General features: G+C 43.0%; 1 protein-coding gene across 2 annotated transcripts in view; it reads right to left on the bottom strand.

The window, feature by feature from the left end:
• Positions 1-24319, bottom strand: part of ERICH3 (glutamate rich 3) — a 164673-nt gene that overhangs the window by 99576 nt on the left and 40778 nt on the right. For both annotated transcript variants that reach the window (XM_082265889.1, XM_082265890.1), the window contains exons 2-5: positions 16488-16581; positions 14418-14543; positions 1202-1273; positions 406-531 (exon numbers count right to left, since the gene is read on the bottom strand). In XM_082265889.1, the coding sequence (XP_082122015.1) occupies positions 406-531; positions 1202-1273; positions 14418-14543; positions 16488-16581 (418 nt within the window). The remainder of the gene's footprint in view (positions 1-405; positions 532-1201; positions 1274-14417; positions 14544-16487; positions 16582-24319) is intronic.

Raw genomic sequence — 24319 nt, 5'->3', positions numbered from 1 at the left:
AAATGGATGTCCTTATTTTCCCACAAAGAGCTTTCTTTTGGTGGTATTTGACTATAATATTTGAAAAGTAGTAAATTAATATTTTTAATGTAACATCCCCCTCCCTTTAAAATATGCATTATTGTTATTATTATTTGCATTTATATTGTGCCAACAAATTCTGTAGCACTTTACAATATTCAAGTACAAGCAAGTGGGTCCAGAAAAATAACTATTCATAAGTGGGTCTCGGCCAAAAAAAAGTTTGGGAAGCCCTTGCATAGAGCATGCTATGGGGGACAGAGCCAATCAGGTTTTACAGCTGTAGATGTTCAATTTTAGGGCCAGATCAGTGAAACGTGAAATCTGATTGGTTGATGCACACTTTGAATAAGCCCACGTTATGCGCACTGTTCAATCACTCACTGATTCAGATGAGTCTGAATGTTCGTAGTTTCGCCTACGCGGGTTCACCCCACTTTTGGGTCCCGTAGGGGGGCGAGGAGAAAAAGCTGGAAGTGTTTCTTCTCTACCTCTGCTGGAATGATCTACCTAAAATACACAAGAGGAACAAGGAATACATTTCCTTTGTAACAATATAAAGTGCATGCTTATCAGAATAGAGTAATACAACAATTACAGCAAATTGGAAAAAACACAGCTAGAATTTGTAGAGAATGATATATGTGAGTAAACACTGCCCCCTAGTGGATATTTTCTGCTCATGTTCCATCTGGGAAAGGTAAAAAAAAATTCCAGGTAAGGCACACATTGCTGCCATAAATTAGCCAAAAAAATAGAAGCTCACATGTATTTTTTTTTTTTTTTTAGCACAGAGATTACCAAACCATATTAGATTTGGGCTTTTTCCAGCCCTAAGGGTTTAGTAAATATTTCAGACCATACTTGGCAGTTCAGAGTATGAGAATCTGAGCCAAATGTAGAACCACCCAAACAAACAATGGTAATCAATATAGCTTTTGGTAAGTGGAATTGTTGGAGACTTAAACTTCATTACAGAGTTATAATGTATTTTTTAAATAAAAATAAAAATGGAAACCACTCAGCAATTTATACCTAGGATAAGTTAGGTACATTTGTACAGGGCACTTCATAGAACACTACAATATTATAAGTCCGCTAGCCCACTTAACTAGCTATTCAGCACAAACAAAAATAAACTGTAAAGGCCAAATTTACCAAACTTAGGCTGTATGTTTACCTTGATTCTTTGCACCCGCTCCCTTCTTGCGAATGTTTCCAGCTTTCTCTTGATGTCGATTTGGTGGCGTCTCTGGCAAAGGAAAAAATATATATATTATTTTCCTGGAGAAAACTGAATTTGTAAATACTGATCTCCTTCTAGGATATAGCGTGGCCAGAGACAGTAAGGCCTGGAAGGTATTTGGCATGGAGTTGTGTGGCTTACACATGTGAACACTGGAGTGTGGAAATCTGTGTGGTCATACCTGTCTGTGGGCGCTGAGTGGAGGATTAGAGTATTTGGCATGGAATAGTGCAGCTTACATATGTGAACACACGAATGTGGAAGCCTGTTTGGTCATATTTGTGTGTGGGTGCTCAGTGGAGGATTGCAGTATTTGGCATGGAGTGGTGCGGCTTACATATGTGAACACTGGAGTGTGGAAGCCTGTGTGGTCATACCTGTCTGTGGGCCCTCAGTGGAAGATTAGAGTATTTGGCATGAAGTGGTGCAGCTTACATATGTGAACACTGGAATGTGGAAGCCCGTTTGGTCATATTTGCGTGTAGGTGCTCAGTGGAGGATTGGAGTATTTGGCATAGAGTGGTGTGGCTTACATATGTGAACACTGGAGTGTGGCAGACTGTGTGGTTATACTTGTGTATGGGTGCTCAGTAGAGGATTGGAGTATTTGGCATGGAGTGGTGAGGCCTACATATGCGAACACTGGAATGTAGAAGCCCGTTTGGTCATATTTGTGTGTGGGTGCTCAGTGGAGGATTGGAGTATTTGGCATGGAGTGGTGTGGATTACATATGTGAACACTGGAGTGTGGCAGGCTGTGTGGTTATACTTGTGTGTGGGTGCTCAGTGGAGGATTGGAGTATTTGGCATGGAGTGGTGTGGTTTACATATGTGAACACTGGAGTGTGGCAGACTGTGTGGTTATACTTGTGTGTGGGTGCTCAGTGGAGGATTGGAGTATTTGTCATGGAGTGGTGTGGCCTACATATGTGAACACTGGAGTGTGGCAGACTGTGTGGCTATACTTGTGTGTGGGTGCTCAGTAGAGGATTGGAGTATTTGGAATGGAGTGGTGTGGCTTACATATGTGAACTCTGGAATGAGGAAGCCTGTATGGTCATACTTATGTGTCTGGTCTCAGCGGAGGATTGGAGTATTTGGCATGGAGTGCTGTGGCTTACAAATGTGAACACTGGAGTGTGGAAGTTTGTGTGGTCATACCCGTCTGTGGGTGCTCAGTGGAGTATGGAATGGAATACTTACGTATGTGAGCATCCTTAAAAATGAAAAAAGGAAGCCTCTGACCTTACCTAGTGAGTATTAAAAGTATTAAAATGTGAACTCCAAACAGATATAAAAGAGACAAATGACTGCAGCTCTGTAATTCTTAGTATATCATTAAATGTATTTTTTAAATCTAAGCAGTACAAGTATAAGGATTTGATCTAGTATCAGCCTCTAGCAGTCCCTGTACAGCAGAGCAGGAGTGAGAGAAATAAGCAGCATGAGAAGCCAATCAGTTCACGCACAAACAGCCTGCTGATAGGAGGAGAGAGCACAGAGATGAGCTTGTCACTGTGCTGCTTTGGACTAAGGACATCTAGTTGTAGAAGAAAGTAGCATCGGGAAAATCTCTGGATTGAAGGTGAATATTGCAGCAAAAGATAGTTTTGTTATGTTGTTATCTTTTAACAGCCTAATTCTTTATTCTCCTGTTTTTGGCTTTAGCCCACTCCTGGTCAGAATATTGATTGGTTTCTGTTCTGGGAGTTATTAAAATCATTGGTATCTCAGGTACCTGCATATGCAATATATTTCTCTAAAAGCACATAATAACACTGTATGTTGCAAAGAAAGTGTTTTATATTATTCCAATATTTATACAGCAGCTCGGGTGGAGGGAGTTGAGGGTGAGCGCAGACAGTTTTGTATTTGCTATCTCTGGGATCCAGCAGCTGCTCAGATTTTTGGTAAGTCTTCCTGTAATCAGCCATAATTCCAGCTACTGACCTGTAAGCAGGTATAATGAATATGGGAGAGTGAGGTGTAGCACTGTCCCCGTTGGGCTTGCTGTATGATGACTTGTTGGGTCTCCTCTGATCACCTGCAGTCACTTAGGGTACAGTTCACACATCCATTCTTACTCCCAGTTGCTCGTTACTCAATAGACAGTCCAGAGGATTTGGTTTTTGGTATTTATTGTGGAACTTGGATGGGAGAAGGGAATAGTGGGATACTCCAACTAAAACTATTTACAGTAGATAAGGACAACTCTCACTTGGCCTCACCAGGTTACTTGTGGAAGCAGACACACCGCTTTATTCATACTGCCACATGTATGGAAGGGGTTAAGCCTTCTTGCTCTCTCTCCAGCAATAGACTTGGTGATCTACATTATCTTCAGGACACTCTCTAGCATCCCCTTTACTCACACCCGTCCACTTCTAGTTGAAGGGATGGCCCTCTCAGGTCAGGCCCCTTGACACAGATCTGTACTCACTGTATATAGAATCAGATCCTTCCAGTGTCTCCCAGTCAGTTCTGCAGGACCTCTGGGTTCAGTTCCTCTCTAACTCTTTAGGCCCTCAGGTCGGCCACCTGAGGCAGCATGGGAACTTCTACAGAGGAGGAGACGGCTGCCCCCTCCCTCTGGGACTCTCCAGCTAAAAGACCCCGAGCACATGTGCCCTTGGCATTTATACAGTATCCCAGCACGCACAAGGTACTTTTCTCTGCCAATCACCAGGGCTGTACTAAATGTCTGTGAACTTATTTGCCAGGTTTCCTCCCACTGTCCAATATGCCTCCTTATGGACCAGTGTGAAACACTTCAGACAAACTGAGTTGCACCTGAGCACATTGAGCAGACCTCACTAGCAGATCCTGATCTCTGGTAGGCAGAGAACAATATAGATTTACCTGGCAATCCTTCTGATAAGCAGAAAAGATCCAAAACTATACTCTCTCTCTAGCACTTACCTAGGAGGGTGCTACAGAGGGATAGCATGAAAACCTCAATCCTGCAGCAATGGGATCTGTAGATGAAAAAAACTAAAAGCAAAATAGAAACACCCCCCCCCCCCCCTAAACTAAGTGAGACAATGCGGTAGGATACAGGACAAACAGTACGATGCTTTGTGCAGATATATTATTCATCTCCCAACAAGGCATGGCTGCCAGGACAATGGGGACCCGTGAGAAGAAAGAAGAAGAGGACAATGAGAGGCTCGTGTCAGTGTCCGCTGATTCTGTGCTGCCACCCACATGGGAATAATGTTACAAGGCTGTCCCATCTCACATCACAGCCTGCCAGCTCTGAGGACCGCCAGGTTCCGTGCCACCGCTCAGGCTGTGTCTTCTCTAAGGTGACCCTGGGGGAATTCAGAAGGTGATCAGGCCGTGTCTCCTGAGAACCCGACTCCTAAAATACAACATCCCCGGGGGAAGAAGTACCAAGGGGGCACTTATCTAATAAGCAGGCGACTGTGTACTAGACTCTTCTGTATCTAATAAAGAGGACCTGTCATTGGAGAAATACAGAGAAAGCAACTGCGTACTAGACTCTTCTGTATCCAATAATGAGGACCTGTCATTGGAGAAATACAGAGAAAGCAACTGTGTACTCGTCTCCTCTGTATCCAATAAAGTGGACCTGTCATTAGAGAAATACAGAGAAAGCAACTGCGTACTAGACTTTTCCGTATCCAAGCAACTATCCAAGAAGCACCAAGGAGGCACTTGTCTAATAAGCAGGCAACTGTGTTCTAGACTCTTCTGTATCCAATAAAGAGGACCTGTCATTAGAGAAATACAGAGAAAGCAAGTGTGTACTCGTCTCCTCTGTATCTAATAAAGAGGACCTGTCAGTGGAGAAATACAGAGAAAGCAACTGTGTTCTAGACTTTTCTGTATCCAATAAAGTGGACCTGTCATTAGAGAAATACATAGAAAGCAACTGTGTACTGGATTCTTCTGTATCTAATAAAAGGATCTGTCACTTGAGAAATACAGAGAAAGCAACCATGTACTAGACTCTTGTATCCAATAAAGTGGACCTGTCATTACAGAAAAACAAAGAAAGCAAATGTATACTAGACTCTTGTGTATCCAATGAAGTAAACCTGTCATAGAGGGAATACAGAGGAAGCAACTATGTAATAGACTCTTTTGTATCCAATAAAGTAGACCTGTCATTGGAGAAATACAGAGAAAGCAACTATGTAATAGACTCTTGCATCCAATAAAGTGGACCTGTCATTACAGAAAAACAAAGAACATAACTGTGTACCAGTCTCACCTGTATCCACGACTGGGACCTGTTAGAGAAATACATGGTTGCCAGTGCTGACATTGTAAAATGCTAGATGCCTGGCTGTTAACGCCAATGGTTTCAGTACTATGTGAATTACTGTGTCAGCACAAGTATGACCGTCAGGAAAATTGAAGAAAAGTTGGAGATCCCTAACTGCATTATTGTTCTTCTGAGTCAGTGGGGTTGTTTTAGAAAAGGCAAACAGGCCTTTAACTTTGCAAGGGAAGTTTCCCTTACTTAGTGGATGAGGTGAAGGTCTGCTGACTTCAATCATCCAGTCATTTGCAATCAAAATTACAGTTTTTTTCCCCTTGCACATGATTGGGTATTCTTTGCACATTGAGTTTTCACCACTTTCACTAAGTGGTAATAAACCCTTATTTAGGGTAACACAGTGAGCACAAAAAAACAAACTTCCCCCGGTAAACGTTTTGTTAAAGTTTTTACCCCAGCACTTGCAGTTTACAACTTTCAGTGCTGCTGGCTCCTGCTCTCTTAGCGCTTCCCTGAACGTCCAGTCTTCACAGGAAACCGTTAACAGTGGTCAATGTAGTATGGAGCCAGTCTGTTAGTTTGTAAAAGGGAGGGAGTGGGAAGAGGCAGAGCAGGGGGGTGCTTTTCCATTTTAGGGTATAGGGCTGTGTGTTTCTATTTATGAACACAGTGTAGGAAGACATAACTCTACCCCCTGCATGCAAGGGTGGCTACAAAGGGCACTGCAAGAGAAAGGCACCATCCTAAAACAGGAAACATGGGGCAGCAGTCAAGGCACAATATTAAACGGGAACATAGGCGAGGATTAAAATATAAAGACGCTGTACACCCCGTAAGGGATTAAATCAGCTGTTAAAAAAAACAGAGAATTTATTATCACTTTAATGGTAATTTCCCTTGCACAACCTATTTGCCTTTAATAAATCTACCCCATTGACTGAATGCATTGAAGCCATTGGATCAGCAGGACAGCCAGGCTGTTCTTCAGAGGCAGGCCCTCACCTCCTCATTGGGTGTCACTTCTCTGTATAGATGTAGAAGATTACTTGCCAAGGTTGCAGCAACGGAGCGACAGCTCACTAATTCAGCTAGCAAGGGAAGAGTGACAGGGAAGGAGTGACACCTACCTTGATAATTCAATCAGCAAGGGGACAGTAAGGGAGTGACACCTGGCTAGTTTTATTTCCATCCAGTTCTGAGGTTTACACAGCTCTGCCAAGCAGCACAGCCCTGTCTGGAGACCTCATTTTTCTCTGCTTCAGTTACCCACTTCAGCTTCAGAAGGATTTTCCCCCTTAATGGCCAGGCCAATTTTTAGCGATTCGGCACTGCGTTACTTTAACTAATAATTGCGCGGTCGTGCGACGCTGTCCTCAAATACAATTGATGTCCTTTTTTCCCTACAAATAGAGCTTTCTTTGGTGGTATTGATCACCTCTGCGGTTTTTAGATTTTGCGCTATAAACAAAAAAAGAGCGACAATTTTGAAAAAAATACCAATATTTTTTACTTTCTGCTATAAAACATAAAAAACATAAAAAAAATTAAAAATCAACATTTTTTTATCAGTTTAGGCCAATTTGTATTCTGCTACATAGTTTTGGTAAAAAAAGAAATCCCAAAAAGCTTATTTCAATTGGTTTGCGCAAAAGTTATAGCGTTTACAAACTACAGGATAGATTTTTGGACTTTTAATTTTTTTTATTAGTATAGGTGGCGATCAGTGATTTTTAGCGGGACTGCAACATTGTAGCGGACAGATCGGACCCCTAACTGACAGTTTTTACATTTTTTGGGGACCAGTGACACTACTACAGTAATCAGTGCTAAATAATATGCACTGTTACTGTAATAATGACACTGGCAGGGGTGATCAAAGGGTTAAATGTATGCCTAATTGTGCTTGCTAACTGTGGGGTGGGGGGAGGGGCTCTGTGACAGGCACACAGAGATCTGTGTTTCAGCTTACCTGAAACACACAATCTCACTGTGCCTGTCTGACAGAAGAGCCGCTTGCTTTGTTTACATAGGCAGGCGGCTCTTCTGTCATTGTCTCTGAAGATAGCAGGAGGCAGGTGGCGATTGAGCCCGCTCCTCCCGCGGTCTGGCTTCCGCTATGTCTAATCAGAGATCCACGTGATTATGTGCAGCCAAGCCGCCCTGCCGCAGTAAATCTGCGTGGGGCGGTCGGCAAGTGGTTAAGTAACACTTACAGGTCTTGCCCCCCTCCCCCAGCCTGTGACTGGACAGTGAAAAGAGAAACAAAAGACTGATAATTGTATCGTTCTGTCACTCTGCCTTCTTCTCCTATCAGCATGTTCCTTATTGGCACATGAGCATATGAGTGGCTGCTTCTCCCTCTTTCAGTCTGAGCTCTGATTCTTTGTCCTAATGAATAAAAGCTGCATTCATTTATATCTGCATTGAGTTCAGAACATTGTTTTAACATGAGGAGGAGCTCCTCCATGTTTTTCTCTCCCCTTACTTGGCACCTAAGTTGCTGGGAGCTGGTAAACAGCAGAGAACTGTAGCTAGCGTGCATGCAGAGGTGTGACGCCTTGTTAATTCAGCCAGCAAGGGAGCAGCATGAAGTGACAGCCTGCTAATTTGGGTAGCAAGGTAAGTGTGACAAAACATCGTTATTTGGCCACGGAGGAGGAAGCAAAGGAGGGACCCCTCATTAATTTGTACATTAGGGAAGAAAAGAGCGCAGAACTTCACTAATTTGGCCAGCGAGAGGACAGTGATGGAGTGACACCTTGTCATATCGGCCATCAAGGGAACAGTGACGGAGCTACACTTTGCTAATCTGCTCATTAATATAACAGTGACGAAGCAACACCTAATTTATTTTGGCAGTGAGGGTCCAACACCTTGCTAATTTGGCCAACAAGGAAGTGGCGACAAAGCAAAACCTCGCAAATTCAAACAGCAAGTGAGCAGTGACGAAGTGACACCATGATAATTTGGCCATCAAGGGAGCATTGAATGGGCAACCCCCAGCAACAGGATCACCAAAGAGAGGTCTCACCTGTTCCTTCAAATTCATTCCCTCTCTAGTTAAATTGTCAAAGAATCAACGGCAACCGGTCGGCAGGGTAGCGATGAGTAACACTTCATTAATCTGACCAGTGAGGGTACAGTGATGAAGGGACACCTTTCTCATTTGAAATAGTATATTTGTTCAGCTTTGGGTGTCTGGGTGGGTGTTGCCAACATCCCTAATATAATATCAAAAGAAAGGAATTCCCCTAGAGGCGGGGTTTTAAGGGCAACCGCACATCCAACAAAAGTAAATTCCAACAATATAAAAATTATAAAGTTTATTGATTAAATACAGTAAAACCACATGAAGCGGTGCATCTAATTATAGATACTATAAAAACCAAACATCCATACGGCTTACAAGACACGTCATACATGGAAAACCAAAAGTAGAGCGCATGAATTCCAGAAAAAGAGTTGACGCGTTTCGTGCGTGGCCTTCTTCAGAGGAACTGATTTCGCTCTGGTTATTCAATGGTGGTGTGTAGAGTCGTATACAAGTGTTGCCACATGAGACTGTGGTATAACACAAACAAAGACGCCTGATATAGGCGGGGCAGGAGAGAGATCTTCAAAGTATGAATACATCTGAGTAGAGTAGTGTATGTGTAGTGCCCAATGAATTGGGTCAATGAAGCCTCGCAGTCAATCCCGCAAGGATCCTGGAGGGCTCACAAAGGGCGTAATGTTATGGTCCCAAATATTTGTGGTATAAAGAAAAGTATATCCATCTCAGGCAGTGGGTAGTGGTCTTACCGGAGACCCTTCTGCTGCAAAGAACAACTTGCTTCCACAGGCTTGTTGAGGGAATTGCTAATTTGACCACCAAGGGACCATGGAATGGGCACCTCCCAGCACCAGGATCACCAAAGAGAGGCCTCACCTATTCCTTCAACTTCAGTCTCTACCTGGCCAATATTTTTGCAGAATCAACGGCAACCAGCAAGGTAGCAATGACAGAGTAAGACTTTATTAATGTTGCCAGTAAGGGACCAGTGATGGAGAGGCACTTATCAAATTCGGCAGAGTTGTATAAAGTACTCAAAACCCATACTTGAGTAAAAGTACAAGTGCTCGATCAAAAAGTGACTTGAGTAGAAGTACTAAAGTATTCAACATTTTTTGTACTTAAGTATTGCAAGTAGTTTTTTAAAAAATTTTGCTACTCAAGTACTGAAAATAAAAGTACCAGTACTGTGTTATGTGGTTATTAAAGAAAGAAGTCAAAAGAAGTCAAAAGTCAAAAGTACACATGACATTATACACATGTTTTGAGCTTCATGAAACCTGCCATCTACTGTTCTGGCAGTGGTAATTTTTATAATTGTAACGAGTAACTATGCAGCACAAAAAAAGAAAATATCTAGAAGTATTGAAATAATTAGTAGAAGTACTAATTATTTACTTCAGTAGAAGTATTGAAATAATTGAAAAAATGTAGTGAAGTAAAAGTAGAAGTAGGAGAAAAAAATTCTACTCCAGGAAAGTACAGATACCGCCTTTCGGTACTTAAGTACAGTAGTGAAGTAGTTCTACTTAGTTACTATACATCTCTGAAATTCGGCCAACAAAAGAACAACAAGCACAAAACACGCGATCACTCCCAGTACTTGGAGAACTGCCAAAAAGTCTTAGTATACAACAGGCTATAAGTAGAAGAGATGGGTTGGTTCTCATAGTTTCTAGACTGTCGAGGAGACACTTGAATAGATACTATGGTGATAAGAACCAATATAAAGACTGGGGGGAGAGAGCTACTCCATCGTACTGAAGAAGCCAATCCAATGGCGATGCGTGTATAGGAGGGAGGAGTTCAGTCTAGGACGTCACACAGCTGCCGAAAACTGAATGGTGTGGTATGCAGTCTGACGAACGTTTAGTGATTTATTTATGCTTTTTTAATCGGATTTCTTGTAAGTGTATTTTAATTGGGGAATCTTAATAAATTATTTAAACAGAGAACACTACTGTATAGAGTTGCCTTTTTGTTACATGTGGTCCGTGTGAGGAGTATTGGCCCAGACGGGAGTACTAGATCTAAGGAAGGAAGTTTTACATCCACTTCAGAGTGACTGGTGGGAGTTGTAAAATAAGTCTGGTATTAACCACTTAAGGACCGCCCGCTGCAGATTTACTCCTCCTGCACGAACCGACGTAGGTCTAAGTCGGTCGCGTGCCTGCGGCTAGGGGGCGGCTCGCTCCCGCCCCCACTCAGCAGTGGGGACTCCAATGCACGGGGCCGGTGTTGTAAAATTTTGTCGGACCCGTGAAAAAAATCGGACCTCGTCACTTCCGGGGACAAAGCATCACAAAACAGCTGATAGGAGTCGTCCGTGCGCATGCGCAGAAGACATTTTTCGAGGTTTGGCAAAATTGTAACAGAAAGCGGACAGCTGACTGAGAGGAGGCGGGGCTGGGGTGCGACGGAGGACACCGGGGCGTCATCGAGACATTACAGGGATGGAGGCACATATGCAGAGCTGAATAGAGGAGGCGGGACGGAGGTGCGGCCGTGTAATAAATGCAGGGCTTAAGCGACTCCTTCTGTTTTATTATCTTTAGTAATTATAGTATTATTTATCCTTAGGATTTCATTACATTTAGTATTTCTTATTTTGTATTATAGAAATACTAAATGTTATGAAATCCTAAGGATAAATAATACGATAATTACTAAAGATAATAAAACAGAAGGAGTCGCTAAAGTCCTGCATTTATTACACGGCCGCACCTCCGTCCCGCCTCCTCTATTCAGCTCTGCAGATGGCGCGGCGGTGTCTTCCGTCCCACCTCAGCCCCGCCTCCTCTCAGTCAACTGCCCACTATGTGTTATAATTTTACCAAACCAAGATAATGTCTTGTGCGCATGCGCACTTGAGACTCCATCAGCTGTTTCATGACGTAGGGCTACCGGAAGTGACGAGGTCCGATTTTTTTTCATGGGTCCGAGAAAATTTTAGAACACCGGCGGCTCTGATTGCCGCCAGGCACCCGCGATTGTTGCCCGCTGACAGAGTAGGACAGTCGGCTGTTGTAAACACAGCTGACCATTCTTCTCTCTTGAATGATCACAGAGCTCCTGTGATCCTTCTATATAGGAACACAGGTCTCTATGGTCATTTCAAAAGCCCAACCCCCATACAGTTAGAATCACTCCCCTAGGTTTACATTTAACCCCTTGATCATTTACTGTGTTAACCTCTTTCCTGCCAGTGTCATTATTACAGTAACAGGGCATATTTTTAGCACTGATTACTGTAGTAATGTCACTGGTCCCCCCAAAAGTGTCAAAAATGTCAGTCAGAGTTCCAATCTGTCCGCCGCAATGTCGCAGTTCCGCTAAAAATCGCTGAGCGCTGACATTACTAGTAAAAAAAAAAACAATAAAAAAAAAATGACATAAATCATTCCTGTAGTTAGTAGACGCGATAACTTTTGAGCAATCCAATCAAAATACGCTTATTGCGATTTTTTTTTTACCAAAAATATGTAGCCGAAAACAAATTGGCCTAAAATTTTAAAAAATGTTGATGTTTAATTTTTTTTTATTGGGAATGTTATATAGCAGAATGTGAAAAATATATTTATTTTCATAATTGTTTTTTTTTTTTTTTGTTTATAGCGCAAAAAATAAAAAAATCGCACAGGTGATCAAATGCCACAAAAAGAAAGCTCTATTTGTGGGGAAAAAGGACAACAATTTTATTGGGGTACAGCGTCGCACGACTGCGCAATTGTCCGTTAAAGTAACGCAGTGCCAAATTGCAAAATAATGGCAAAATAATGGCCTGGTCATAACGGGGGTAAAACCTTCCGGTCCAAAACTGGTTAACAGGAGTGAGGTGAACGTTCAGTTCACCTGGTGGTGGCACAAATTCATTTGTTTAAGAAGATTTGAGCACAGCGATGGAATATATGTTTATACAGGACTTTTACTTTACACATTTATATGTTTATTATGTTTATTCACTCATTATTATTGTCTTTTGTGATTTAATAGGAGTTGTTCACAGTATTAAATATTCAGCAATGCTGCACCTTATGTTTATATATTGACAAAATAAATACATTTACAAAAGTGTAAGATGTATAAGCATGGTAAATGCTAGGCACAGTCCAGTATGAGAATCATGTGACCTGACATCCAAAACCACACGTTGGCTAGCTGACGTGTTTCGAGAGTGTACTTTCTTCCTCAGAGTTTAACTGACCAGCACACATATTATTATAAGAAAATCCATATGGATCCAAAACTCAAGGGTCTTGCAGAGGAGAAAGATCAGAAACAGCAATGTTTTCATTGTCAATGTTTCAATGAAGCTCAGTAATGCTTTTTTTCACTTTTAACTACAGGTAAGCCTATAATAAGGCTTACCTGTAGGTACAATTAATATTTGCAGTGCATGCAGCCGCTCACGCGAGCGGCGCATGGGCTCTGAAGGTCCAACGGACCTTCAGCTTACTTTGCCTGGAGCTTGCCGGAAAATGACCCCCGCACGCATGCAATCACAGCACCGGAGCCGCCGAACCCGGAAGAGACGCCATGGGATCATGTCAGCGCCCGCATCGGTGTCCGGGGGTCCGTGTCGGGGGCTTCGTTCTAAAGTAAGTAATTCAGAATGAGCTAGTATGTGATGCATACTAGCTCATTATGCCTTTGTCTTGCAGATTTTTTTTATTTTTATTTTTTTTATTTTAGGTTTACAACAGCTTTAAGAAAGATGGACTGAGCTTTATAAAAACGTTGACAAAAAAAACACTGCTGTTTTTGATCTTTCTCCTCTGCAAGACCCGTGAGTGTCCCTAAACCAGTTTAGGTTATATATATATATTTTTTTTTTTTTCTCTTTTTTTTGGGGAACCCCCGTACACAGGGGGTGTGAGTCAGAGAAAAAAAACATGAAAAATCAGGAGAGGAAAGGGAGGGGGAGCGAAGCTCCAAAAGAGGAAAGTTCTAATACACAATTATGATACCATCAAAATATATAACCTTTAGTGAAGCCAAACTTGTCCTATTGTGTAAAGGGCTACATTTTGCTTGACCCAACCACCCAGATTTGTTTGATCGTTTCTTGGACCTCAACTATTTCACTCCGAATTTTACTCTTAAACGCTATTATTCTACGAAGGAAATTGTATGTCGTAGATTCTAGTAGTTCAAACATCATAGCTATCACAGGTGAGACCCAAGATAAGAAAAATTGGAGGACTTTTGGTCACAGGGTGCAGGATTTGGATGCGTCCATCCCAGAACTCCCTTTATAGTTATTTTAGTATGGCCCCAGTTACTCACACCCATTTCATGCCTAAGTCCGTTTTTCATTCCTATTGGGCAAAAGGTAATTCCATCTCTACCTTTAATGAGGTTGACTATTCAGAATTTGTCCATCTTTGTGGCTAAACCAGAAGAGATTATACTTTCGCTATGCTGGGTATAGCGTTTACCGTGCTCATACATCTTCCATTTTTGTAAGAATTCATTTTGTCACTATTTATGTTTAATACAATAAACCTCTGGTAACGCACTAGGCGTTTGAGCCCTCCTTTGTGTTTTCTTTATAGCCACCAATGATTGGATCCCTAGTGTGATATGGTCCATACAATTGATCTCTTTCTTTATATGTCAGTTTACAAGGAGATATTGTATCAACTTTTACAGTCTTGCCTACCGGTCTGGTAAGGTACTTCTGTCTTAGGGGTGCTCAAAAATGAAGCACAGCCAAGCTCCAAATTTAAAACAGAAAGGGAATGTGAAAGAGAAGGTAGAAGTTGTAGTGACCATGGCTGTGACAAATGTGCTGTGCTGTATCTACAAAGGGTAAGAATGGGGCTCATATTGTGTGTCAGTGATCCACTCACCTCCATGTCGAGGACTTTGTGAAATATGGCCTGAGCCAGACATTCCCGAATGTACTTCTGATGGTCCCGTCTCATGGCATTTATTCTGTATTCTTTTTCAGTCAAGATCCTACCACTTCTTGTGACCTGAAACATAACCCAATGAGATTAACATAGTCTAAACAGAAACTTTATACAGTTTCTAACAGCAGAGTAGGACCTTTTAGGAGTGAGCTTTGTAGCCCAATGCTACATTCTCAACTGCATATACATGGGTATACAATGCTAAACGCAGACGGTGTGCATCCAGTGTAGTACACCTGTAAGTTTGTATGAGTTTGTGCAGCATAAGCATTGGCGTAAACCCTCATATAGCAGCGCTCAGCCATTCATTGCAATTGGAGGCTGTATGTTGCACCTTTGACTCCCTTACATCAGCTTTTTACAGTCCCTGTACTCTGTGCGCTCGCTGAAGCCCAAAAGCCTTAGGGTAATCTCGAAATGTAGTTTGAAATGTTTAAAAGCCCAACTCCAGCTAACACTTCTAGGGCTCATTGATGGGCATGGTTTGCCTATGTTTGACATCCACAGGTACAGGGTACAACCTCCCATCCGACTGAATTAGTGTAAGCTGCTATATGGGTATTCATGCCATCTCTTGCATAAACTTGCGCATGCGTCCAGGTTTTTTTTACAAGCTAGCTTAACATATTTTATAGAAATATGCCCGTATACAGCCATTCATAGCACTAGAAGGTTTTGCGCGGCTCCTGTGGCTCCCGTAAGACCCTATTTAGGCTTGTTCACACTAGCAGTAGAGAGGAGGTAATACCCTGAAGTTAATCTGAGCTGTTACCGCCACCAACCGCTAGCCCCTTTAGCTGCAGAGGCAGTGGCCAGGAGTGTACTTATGCACAGCCACAATGCTGCTGCAGGAATTACACACTCTGACACCTTCAATTAAATGCGGCCATTCTTCAAGTGCCCTGCACCTGCATGCAATGCACGTGGTTGTGGCACGATAGTGGCACTATCAAGGGGGTTAAAGCAGGTGGCGAGGAGGCCTCCTCATTACCTGTTTAAAGCATGTCTGAACAAGCCTCATGCACGCTGTATACCCTTTTTACAGGCGTGCACATGAAGCCTAAATGTCTTAGGGTACTCTTCGATGGACATGTCGTTTTTGAAAGAGAAATATGGGAATCATACTTACCTAGGTGGATGCAACATTGGTCCGATGCTGCACCTGTCCCCCGCTGGCTCTAAGACTGAGAACTGAGCAATCAAACACCACTGATCGCTCAGTTCTCACAGCTTCATGAGCAGATTGCTGGTCAGCAGCTCTCTACTTTGCCCCCCTCCCTCGCGCTCACTGGAGCGCTGGGTTGTGGAAGGGGGCAGAAGCGGCCGGCTCAGGCCCTGAGCAGCTCGCTGAGAAGCTGAGCTGGGTGCGGGTCCAGGCATGTGAGTGGATCCCAACCTTGCCCGAGCCTGGTTTGGCTCTGTGATGTCAGCCGACAGCGGGCTTCAGCTGCTATATGAGGGTTTATAGCGGCGCTTATGTAAACTCAAGCATGAGCATTAGCATACAATCCCAGGAACAGAGTATCTGCATCTAGGATTGTACACTCTTGGGGCAGGCTAGAAAACATCTGAAGATAGCACCTCATCAACCAAAGAAAGGCTCAAAAGGAGGGAGGGCCAAGCTCAGCTTTTACAGGAAAAGCTGAGATTTGCAAAATCAAGCTGGCCCCACCATTTCTGCCTCACATTGCCTTCCTCTTGGCCATATAATGTGATCCATGGTCCCAATGACCAATAGGAATGCTTTGGAAGTTAAGAGCATGGCCAACTTTGACTTTTACAGGAAAAGTCAAGATTTGCTTTTAACTTCTAGTGCCCATATCTCTTGATCAAATGATCGTTTTGACAAAAATTGATGGGTTAGTCAATTATACCATGGAAGCAGTGGAACCCCCCAAAAAAATGCATCTGTTTCCAGAGAAGCCGAAAGCAAGAGGAATCTGCAAGAGAGTGACAACACCATCTGATTATTGAGAATAACTGGATAAAACTGTAAGGATATCCTACCAGACCCGCCCTCTGAAGATGCCTCTTGATCCGGGTGTTGTTGAAGTAGCCCGTTAGGTGTTTGTCTGTGAGACTGTTGTAGGCGGACAGTGGCCTGCAAGACAAACATGACACTGTTAGCGACACACTGCAATAAATTGTCAAACTACTTCTGTCCATTTTCCATCTCACATAAAGCTCCACCAAGTCCAACTCAGCCACATATTTTACTTATGTTAAAAATATTGTATAACTCATCTTTGAAAATGAAAATACATAACAGTTTATAATTTGCTGATCAGTTGCAGGAATCTAAAAATCTCTCATTGGTACAGAAGTCTGCAGAATAAAACAGCATCAAATGCATATAGAGTGGTGGTTTCCAAACTGCAGCCTGGAGGCCAGATGGAGCCCTTTGCTTGCCTTTATGGTGCCCTTGGGGCACTATTTTCTTACTGACACCAACAATGGGGCACTATTCTTCCCACTAACACCAATGATGGGGGAATAATATTCCCACTGACACTAATGATGGGGCACTATTCCTTCCACTGACACCAATGAAGGGGCACTATTCCTCCCACTGGTACCAATAATGGAGCCATATTCCTCCCACTAATACCAATGATGGGGCACTATTCCTTCCAATGACGCCAATGATGGGGCACTATTCCCCCTACTGACACCAATGATGGGGCACTATTCCTTCCAATGACACCAATGATGGGGCACTATTCCTCCTACTGACACCAATGATGGGGCATTATTCCTCCTACTGGCAACAATGATGGGGCACTACTCCTCCCATTAATACCAAAGATGGTATTGTTTTCTCCCACTGATGCCAGGACATTTTCTACTCCAAACGATCTGCCCCCTAAAGTCTGAAGGGCAGTAAACCGGCCCTTTGTTTAGAAAGCTGATATAGAGGAACAGGCCTGCAGAATGGGAACATGAGTATGTGCGTATCATTCTGGCAATGCATAGGATACAGTGGCTTCACATTCATGTTCTTTATTATTATGGTCAGGGCTAAAAAAAAAAACACCTTTTTTTTGGTAATATTTCATTTTTAGTCATACATTTGAAGTTCTTAAATACATTTCTAAAAAATATACAAAACATACAACTACATACCTCAAGAAAAATAAAAAGGAACATTAAAACAAGAACATCTGCCTCTGACGTTATTTGAGATTTCTAGCCAGTCACTGTTTATAAAAATGCACCAAAAATCTATTTTTTTTTGGTAGCGGGTGGAGCTTTAAGATTTATTTCCTGGTTTCCAAGGCTCTCCTTAACACACATTGTTGAAAAAAAAGTTTATTGTTTACAGAGTGCCGTAGCTTAAGCGGATGTTTACACACACAAGTCAATGAGTTCTATATGGCTCTGTCATAAGACAATAGCTTTTTTCCTAAGTATATCCAGCAAAAAATGTTTCTTACATCTTGGAGACAGTGGGGAAGGAACGCAAACCCTGTTGGGTTATTTTCTGCTATCCAAAGCTCTTATTTCTTGCCTGGTGACAATAGTTTTACCATACAGGAAGTGTGGGAATTCTGCAACAGGAGCACAGGTAGAAAACGTATTTTTTCAGGGGTTCTAGCCTTCCCTACTCTACTAAACAAAATTTTAGCAATTATAATAAAATGAAAATATAAATAAGAATCATAATACCAGAAAAGAAACAGGTACAATGAAAACTATTGTGGCTCTGAGGAAGAGGTGTAGGCCTTGAAACGCGTCAGCCGTCATCCTAATAGGATAATGGACAATTGTATGGACTACTTCCGATACTCAAGTTTCTGAGTCCGATGTGATTGATTTTCACCTGCGTTTGTACGTAGCCATTTTTATGTAATAAAAATAAAGCCTATATTCAGGATAATGCGCTAGGTCGGTGCGCCCTTTTTTGTGTTTTTTGTTCTTTCACATTGTTGGCCGGTGAAGGGCTCAACCTATTTTGGGGGTTATTAAAATGCTCCTTTCCACTGGTAATAAGTGGGAAAAGGGCCCCCTTAATTGTTGATCAGTAGTAGGAGAAAGGCCCCTTCATTCATGACATATCATTCAATATACCTTACATTGGTGGTCAGTGGAAAAAAATGCTTCTTGCATTGGTGGTCTGTGGGAAGAATGCCCCTTACATTGGTAATCATTTAGAAGGATGGTCCTTACATTGGTGCTCAGAGCAAAGAGTGCCTCCCTTTCAGATACTTAAAAAGTCAGTTGGTAGTAGCTTATCTAAGAGGCAGAAATTGCTCATGGCTCAAGGACCCTCTAGCAACCTCTGGAGGAACTCTATGGTTTCAGAGAACTCTAGATGACAAAGGCTACTCTAGATAGATGGTAAAGAGTGACTAGGCGTCCCGGGAACCGCACATCAAGTCAAGACCTGCTGCATGTTAGTAAATGGCACTCTGAGCCTGGACCCCTGCATGGCATGGTGGAGGTCCAGGTTGAGACTGCCATTCACTATCATACAGCAGGTCTTGACTTGATGTGTGGCTCCCGAGACACCTAGTCACTCTCTACCATTGCTTGGAGTATAGATGAGCTCCCTTCCCAGCCAGCACTCCCAGCTGTGGGTACAGGACTTCATTCCCATACAGCCTGAGCGGCTCACACACACATATCCTTGGTACTCTAAATGGATGGGGTACAAGGCTAAGGTCGTTTTCAGTAGCACCTTTAACATTCCAGTCTTGACAGAGTCCCAAGGTCCCATGAATCATACTCAGGAGACCCAGTGTTCATGAAAAGACTTTTGTCTTCTGTACCTGGCTGACCTACAAATGAAATTCTAACAATGGTCATAATTCTTAGTTTCCAAACAATCTTAGATCTGAGCCAACAAAAATGCTAGGCCAAGTGTTTGTTGGCTACAAGCACCAGTCTTTCTAATCTCCAATCAGGTTGCCAAGCACAGCTTCATGTAAAAAGTGTCTGCTGACCAAACCACTGCTAAAAACCTGCTAAATCGGCCGCCAGTCCGGCTGGAAGGAATTACATGAACTACTGGCAAACTGTTAATATCCTAGCTCTAGCACCATTATAATGTCTCCTATGCAGTTTAGGCTAATTTGTATTCTGCTACATATTTTTGGTAAAAGAAATCCCAAAAGGTGTATCTTAATTGGTTTGCGCAAAAGTTATCGCGTTTACAAACTACGGGATAGATTTTTGGACTTTTTATTTTATTTTGTTTGTTTTTACTAGTAATGGCAGCAATCAGGGATTTTTAGTGGGACTGCGACTCTGTGACGGACAGATTGGACCCCTAACTGACATTTTTGACACTTTTTGGGGACCAGTGACATTACTACAGTAATCAGTGCTAAATAATATGCACTGTTATTGTATAAATGAAACTGGAAGGGAAGGGGTTAACACTGGGGTGATCAAAGGGGTTAATGTATGCCTAACTGTGCTTACTCACTGTGGGGGTGGGGGGTTCTGTGACAGGCACAGAGAGATCGGGTTTGAGCTTAGCTGAAATTCCTGATCTCTCTCTGCTTGTGTGACAGAAGACTCGCCTGCTTTGTGTACATAAGCAGACGGGTCTTCTGTCAGTTTCTCTGACAATCGCGGGAGGCCGGGGAGGATCGCCACCGCTCCTCCCGTGGGCCACCTTCTGCTGTGTCTAAACCACCGAGACCGCGTGCACAAAATCACGTATATCTACGTGATTTTGCGCAGCCGAGCCGCCCTGCCGCAGTAAATCTGCATGGGGCAGTCGGCAAATGGTAATCATCCACAGCCGTGGAAGGTTCAGCTAGCCATTTGGCCCAAACTTTATCATATTTCTTGGGCCATCCTCTGTGAAAGTACATGTCTGTATAATAAGAAAGAGCGTTGTTCACCAGTTGTTTCCAAAAAGAAAGAGGAGGGGATGCCTGTTCCTTCCAGTGTAACATGGTAGCCTTCCTGGCATGGAATAATAAGAGGCCAATCATAGATTGTCTGCCAACCTAGGGGCCAGAAAGTAGTTGTACATGTTATACTATACAATTGTATTGCACAAAGCAGCGCTAAACCTCTTCTGGGGTCCCCCACTGGAACTCTAGGTGCCTCTTCTTCTTCGTGTGTCACCATAGAAAGCTACTTCCTATGGTGGCACAACTGCAGGCTTGCTCCCAAGGCGGGCTGTGTGTGACTATAAACACACACAGCCTGGCTCGGCTCTGCCCCCCTGCTTCCTTCTCATTGGATTCAACTGACAAGAGCAAGAGCCAATGGCTTCCACTGCTCTCGCCCAAGCCTGTGAGACAGTGGAGAGAGGAGAGAAATCCTGTAGACATGCACAGTGCTGGATTTATACAGAACTCAGGTACAGTAAGTATAAAGGGGGGCAGGGGGTGACGGGGAGAAACAGGCACTTAAAGTTTTCTTTTACCCTAATGCACTGAAAGCAGTAAGGTAAAAACCTTATGACTTTAGAACCACGTTCAGTTCAGTGCATAGAAAGTTACAAGGCCACTGGATTTCTATCTGGAGCAACAGGTTTTTATAAAGACTATGACACAGTGTTTTATTAAATATTTGTTCTTCGCTTTAGATATACTTTGATTGGTTTCACTTGTTGCCTGGGAACATGTGAAATATAAAAATAAATCAATACACACACAAACAATATGATAGTAAAAGGAATCTGGTACACATAGCACCTTTCTAGATAGGAGGTCAGGACTCTGTGCAGACCAGTCAAGTTCCTCCACCCCAAACTCGCTCACCCATGCCCCTTGGTTCCAGTGAAGGAAACACTTAAGGCGTCAACATACCAAGTCACTTTGGACAATTTCATGCTCCCAACTTTGTGGGAACCGTTTGGGGATGGCCCCTTCCTGTTCCAACAAGACTGCGCACCTATGCATAAAGCAAGGTCCATAAAGACATGGATGAGCATGTTTGGGGTGAAGGAACTTGACTGGCCTGCACAGAGTCCTGACCTCAAACCGATAGAACACCTTTGGGATGAATTAAAGTGGAGACTGTGAGTCAGACCTTCTCGCCAACATCAGTGCCTGACCTTACAATTGCGCTTCTGTAAGAACGGTCAAACATTCTCATAGACACACTCCTAAACCTTGTGGACAGTCTTCCCAGAAGAGTTTAAGCTGTTACAACTGCAAAGGGTGGGCCAACGGATTAAGACTGGAATGCCAGTAACCGCTTGCCGACCGCTGCACGACTATTTACGAGTACTACGTCGCTAGCCTGTGAGGCTCTAGGGAGCGAGCGCGCGCCGCCAAATGCGCACTCCCGCTCCCACCGCACGGACCCCCCCCCCCCCCGCACGTGTGACCGGCGAACCCAATGTCCGCTGGGCACTCGGCGATCGTCCATTACACCAGAAGAAAGGCAGGCGGCTAATGTAAACAAAGCCGCCTGTCATTCTTCCCTGTGTAAGAATGGAGATCACACGGTTCTGCTATGTAGGACCATTGATCTCTGTTCTTACACATGTAGCCACAGCCAATCACAGTTAGAAGCACTCCCCTAGGGACACACTTAACCCCTCCCTCTCCAATAAAGTTAACTCCTTCACTGCCAGTGTCATTTTTACAGTAACAGTGCATATTTATAGCACTGATTACTGTAGAAATGTCACCGGTAACCCCAAAAGCGTCAAAAATGTCAGTCAAGGGTCCGATTTGTCCGCCGCAATGTCGCAGTACCGCAAAAAAAATCGCAGATCACCGCCATTACTCGTTAAAAAAAAACAACAAAAATGACAAAAATCTTTCCCTTAGTTAGTAAACGCAATAACTTTTGCGAAAACCAATCAAAATACGCTTTTTGCGATTTTTTTTTACCAAACATATGTAGCATAAAACAAATTGCCCTAAAATGTTAAAAAGTTTTTATTTTTAAATTTTTTTGGGGGGAATTTCATATAAAAAAATGTGAAAAATATTGTTATTTTTGCAAAATTTACGCTCTTTTTTTGTTTATAGCGCATGATCAAAAAATTGCACAGGTGATCAAATACCACCAAAAGAAAGCTCTGTTTGTGGGAAAAAAAAGGACGTCAAATTCGTTTAGGTACAGCATCGCACGACCGCGCAATTGTCCGTTAAAGTCACCCAGTGCCGAATCGCAAAATAGGCCCTGGTCAGGAAGGGGGTAAAATCTTCCGGGGCTTAAGTGGTTAAAGTTCATGTGGGTGTAAAGGCAGGCGTCCCAAAACTTTTGACAATATAGTGTATCAGTCTCTACAGTAGAGATCAGACTGCAGTATTCTGTTGGAAGCTTGCTTTTTACATACACTTCCGTGTGTTTTACATTCAGAGAACACCAGCATTGTCTGAAGAGCGGCACACATCACAATGGTGCATCAAACTGTCATTGTTCCTCCAATTATAATGGAAATTCTAGGTTGGAGTGACGTCTTGCGGAGGAGCTGGTGAATGGAGGGGAATGTGGGGGCGGGATGTAATCTGCCTCATTTCATCTCCGTTATTGACACATTAAGGGTTATTTTTGGGAATTACGCCTACAGGGAAGATGTATGACATGCAATGGGACAAAGTACTCTTCAGCCAGTCAGAAGAATTTAGAATCCCAGCCATGACTTCTAGAACAGAAATAAGGGGGCTCAATCTATAACTCAAACCTGCTATCATTTTTTACTGGGAAATATGGGTTCTGACAGTTTTACCTATTGATAAAGCCATTTTTTTTTTTACCTGTCAACTTTTTGAGATGACAAAGTGGGACACCTTTTAGCACAACGTATATAGGTAAAGGACAAACCCCTGTTACATATACCATAAACAATAAATATGCAAGTTCTACAGTTATCTGGAGGTCCACATCATGGACAGAGAGAACAACTGGTTCACAAGAGGTATGGATGAGGTCATCTATGTCCAACTGGAACAACCATGCCTGAAGTAGGGTGGGGGCCTTCAGAACTATCTGTCTTCCACATATAAAGCTGTTTTATCATCTCTACAGTACCTCAGCTATTTGAAAATTCACACCTTTAGCCATGTAAATGAAGTATTAATACCTATACAGACTTCTTGACACCAGGGATGGGATTATGTAACTATGCAACATGGCGGTTCCACAGCTTTTTACTCCCATCCTGTTCTTGGATGATCAACATGTGACTTGACACACCCATGGTGATTGGTTAAGGTTGCCACCTAAGTGGATACAAATTCTGGGTTATCTTCCTGACACTCATTAGAACTGAAGAAGGGATTTTGATAAGCAACAATGTCTTCAACATTACAGATCAGGCCATGTTGGAAATATGGGTCCTCGAATCCGCACTGTATTAGGGGACCGACACCCACATGGATGTCAAATTGGGAGCAGTGGCTGCATTCCTGTATCCCAACTGACATGAATGGGACTGCCTGCATAGGGGTGCACGCAACACCTGTGCATTCCATGCCTGTGCAGGCAAACATGGTCCTCGTCCCAGTGTACGCTTAAGTATGTACATGTGAATAAGGCCTAGCAGTAACAAACATGTAAGTGAAATGCAGTGTAGTTCACACAAATAGGTGCGCTATAATTCACACAAACGTGCAGTAGAAACTTGTACTGAAGTAATGCAGCAACAGTTCACAAACCCCGGGGAGCAGGCTGGCCAACCGGGTGCATTCATTACTTCCAATAAAGTGAACAGAGCAGGTACTAGCTGGATTGACAGTGTCTGTGGATGTGGATTGGGACAGAATGCAGCCTGGCCGTCTAGTGTCCAGTAGGGAAGATGTCCAAAAGAGTAGAGACCCTACGCTTTCCCTCCTTGTCAGGAACCTTTCCCTATCATTACTACGGTCCCTAACAGGCGGTGTACCTATCCCTGCACTACCCATTCCCATCAAGCGCAC

This window comes from Pelophylax lessonae (assembly GCF_965119305.1).
Source record: "Pelophylax lessonae genome assembly, chromosome: 8".
Taxonomy (NCBI): Eukaryota; Metazoa; Chordata; class Amphibia; order Anura; family Ranidae; genus Pelophylax; species Pelophylax lessonae.
Note: the sequence above shows the minus strand (reverse complement) of the source record. Positions and strands in the feature narration are given on the sequence as shown.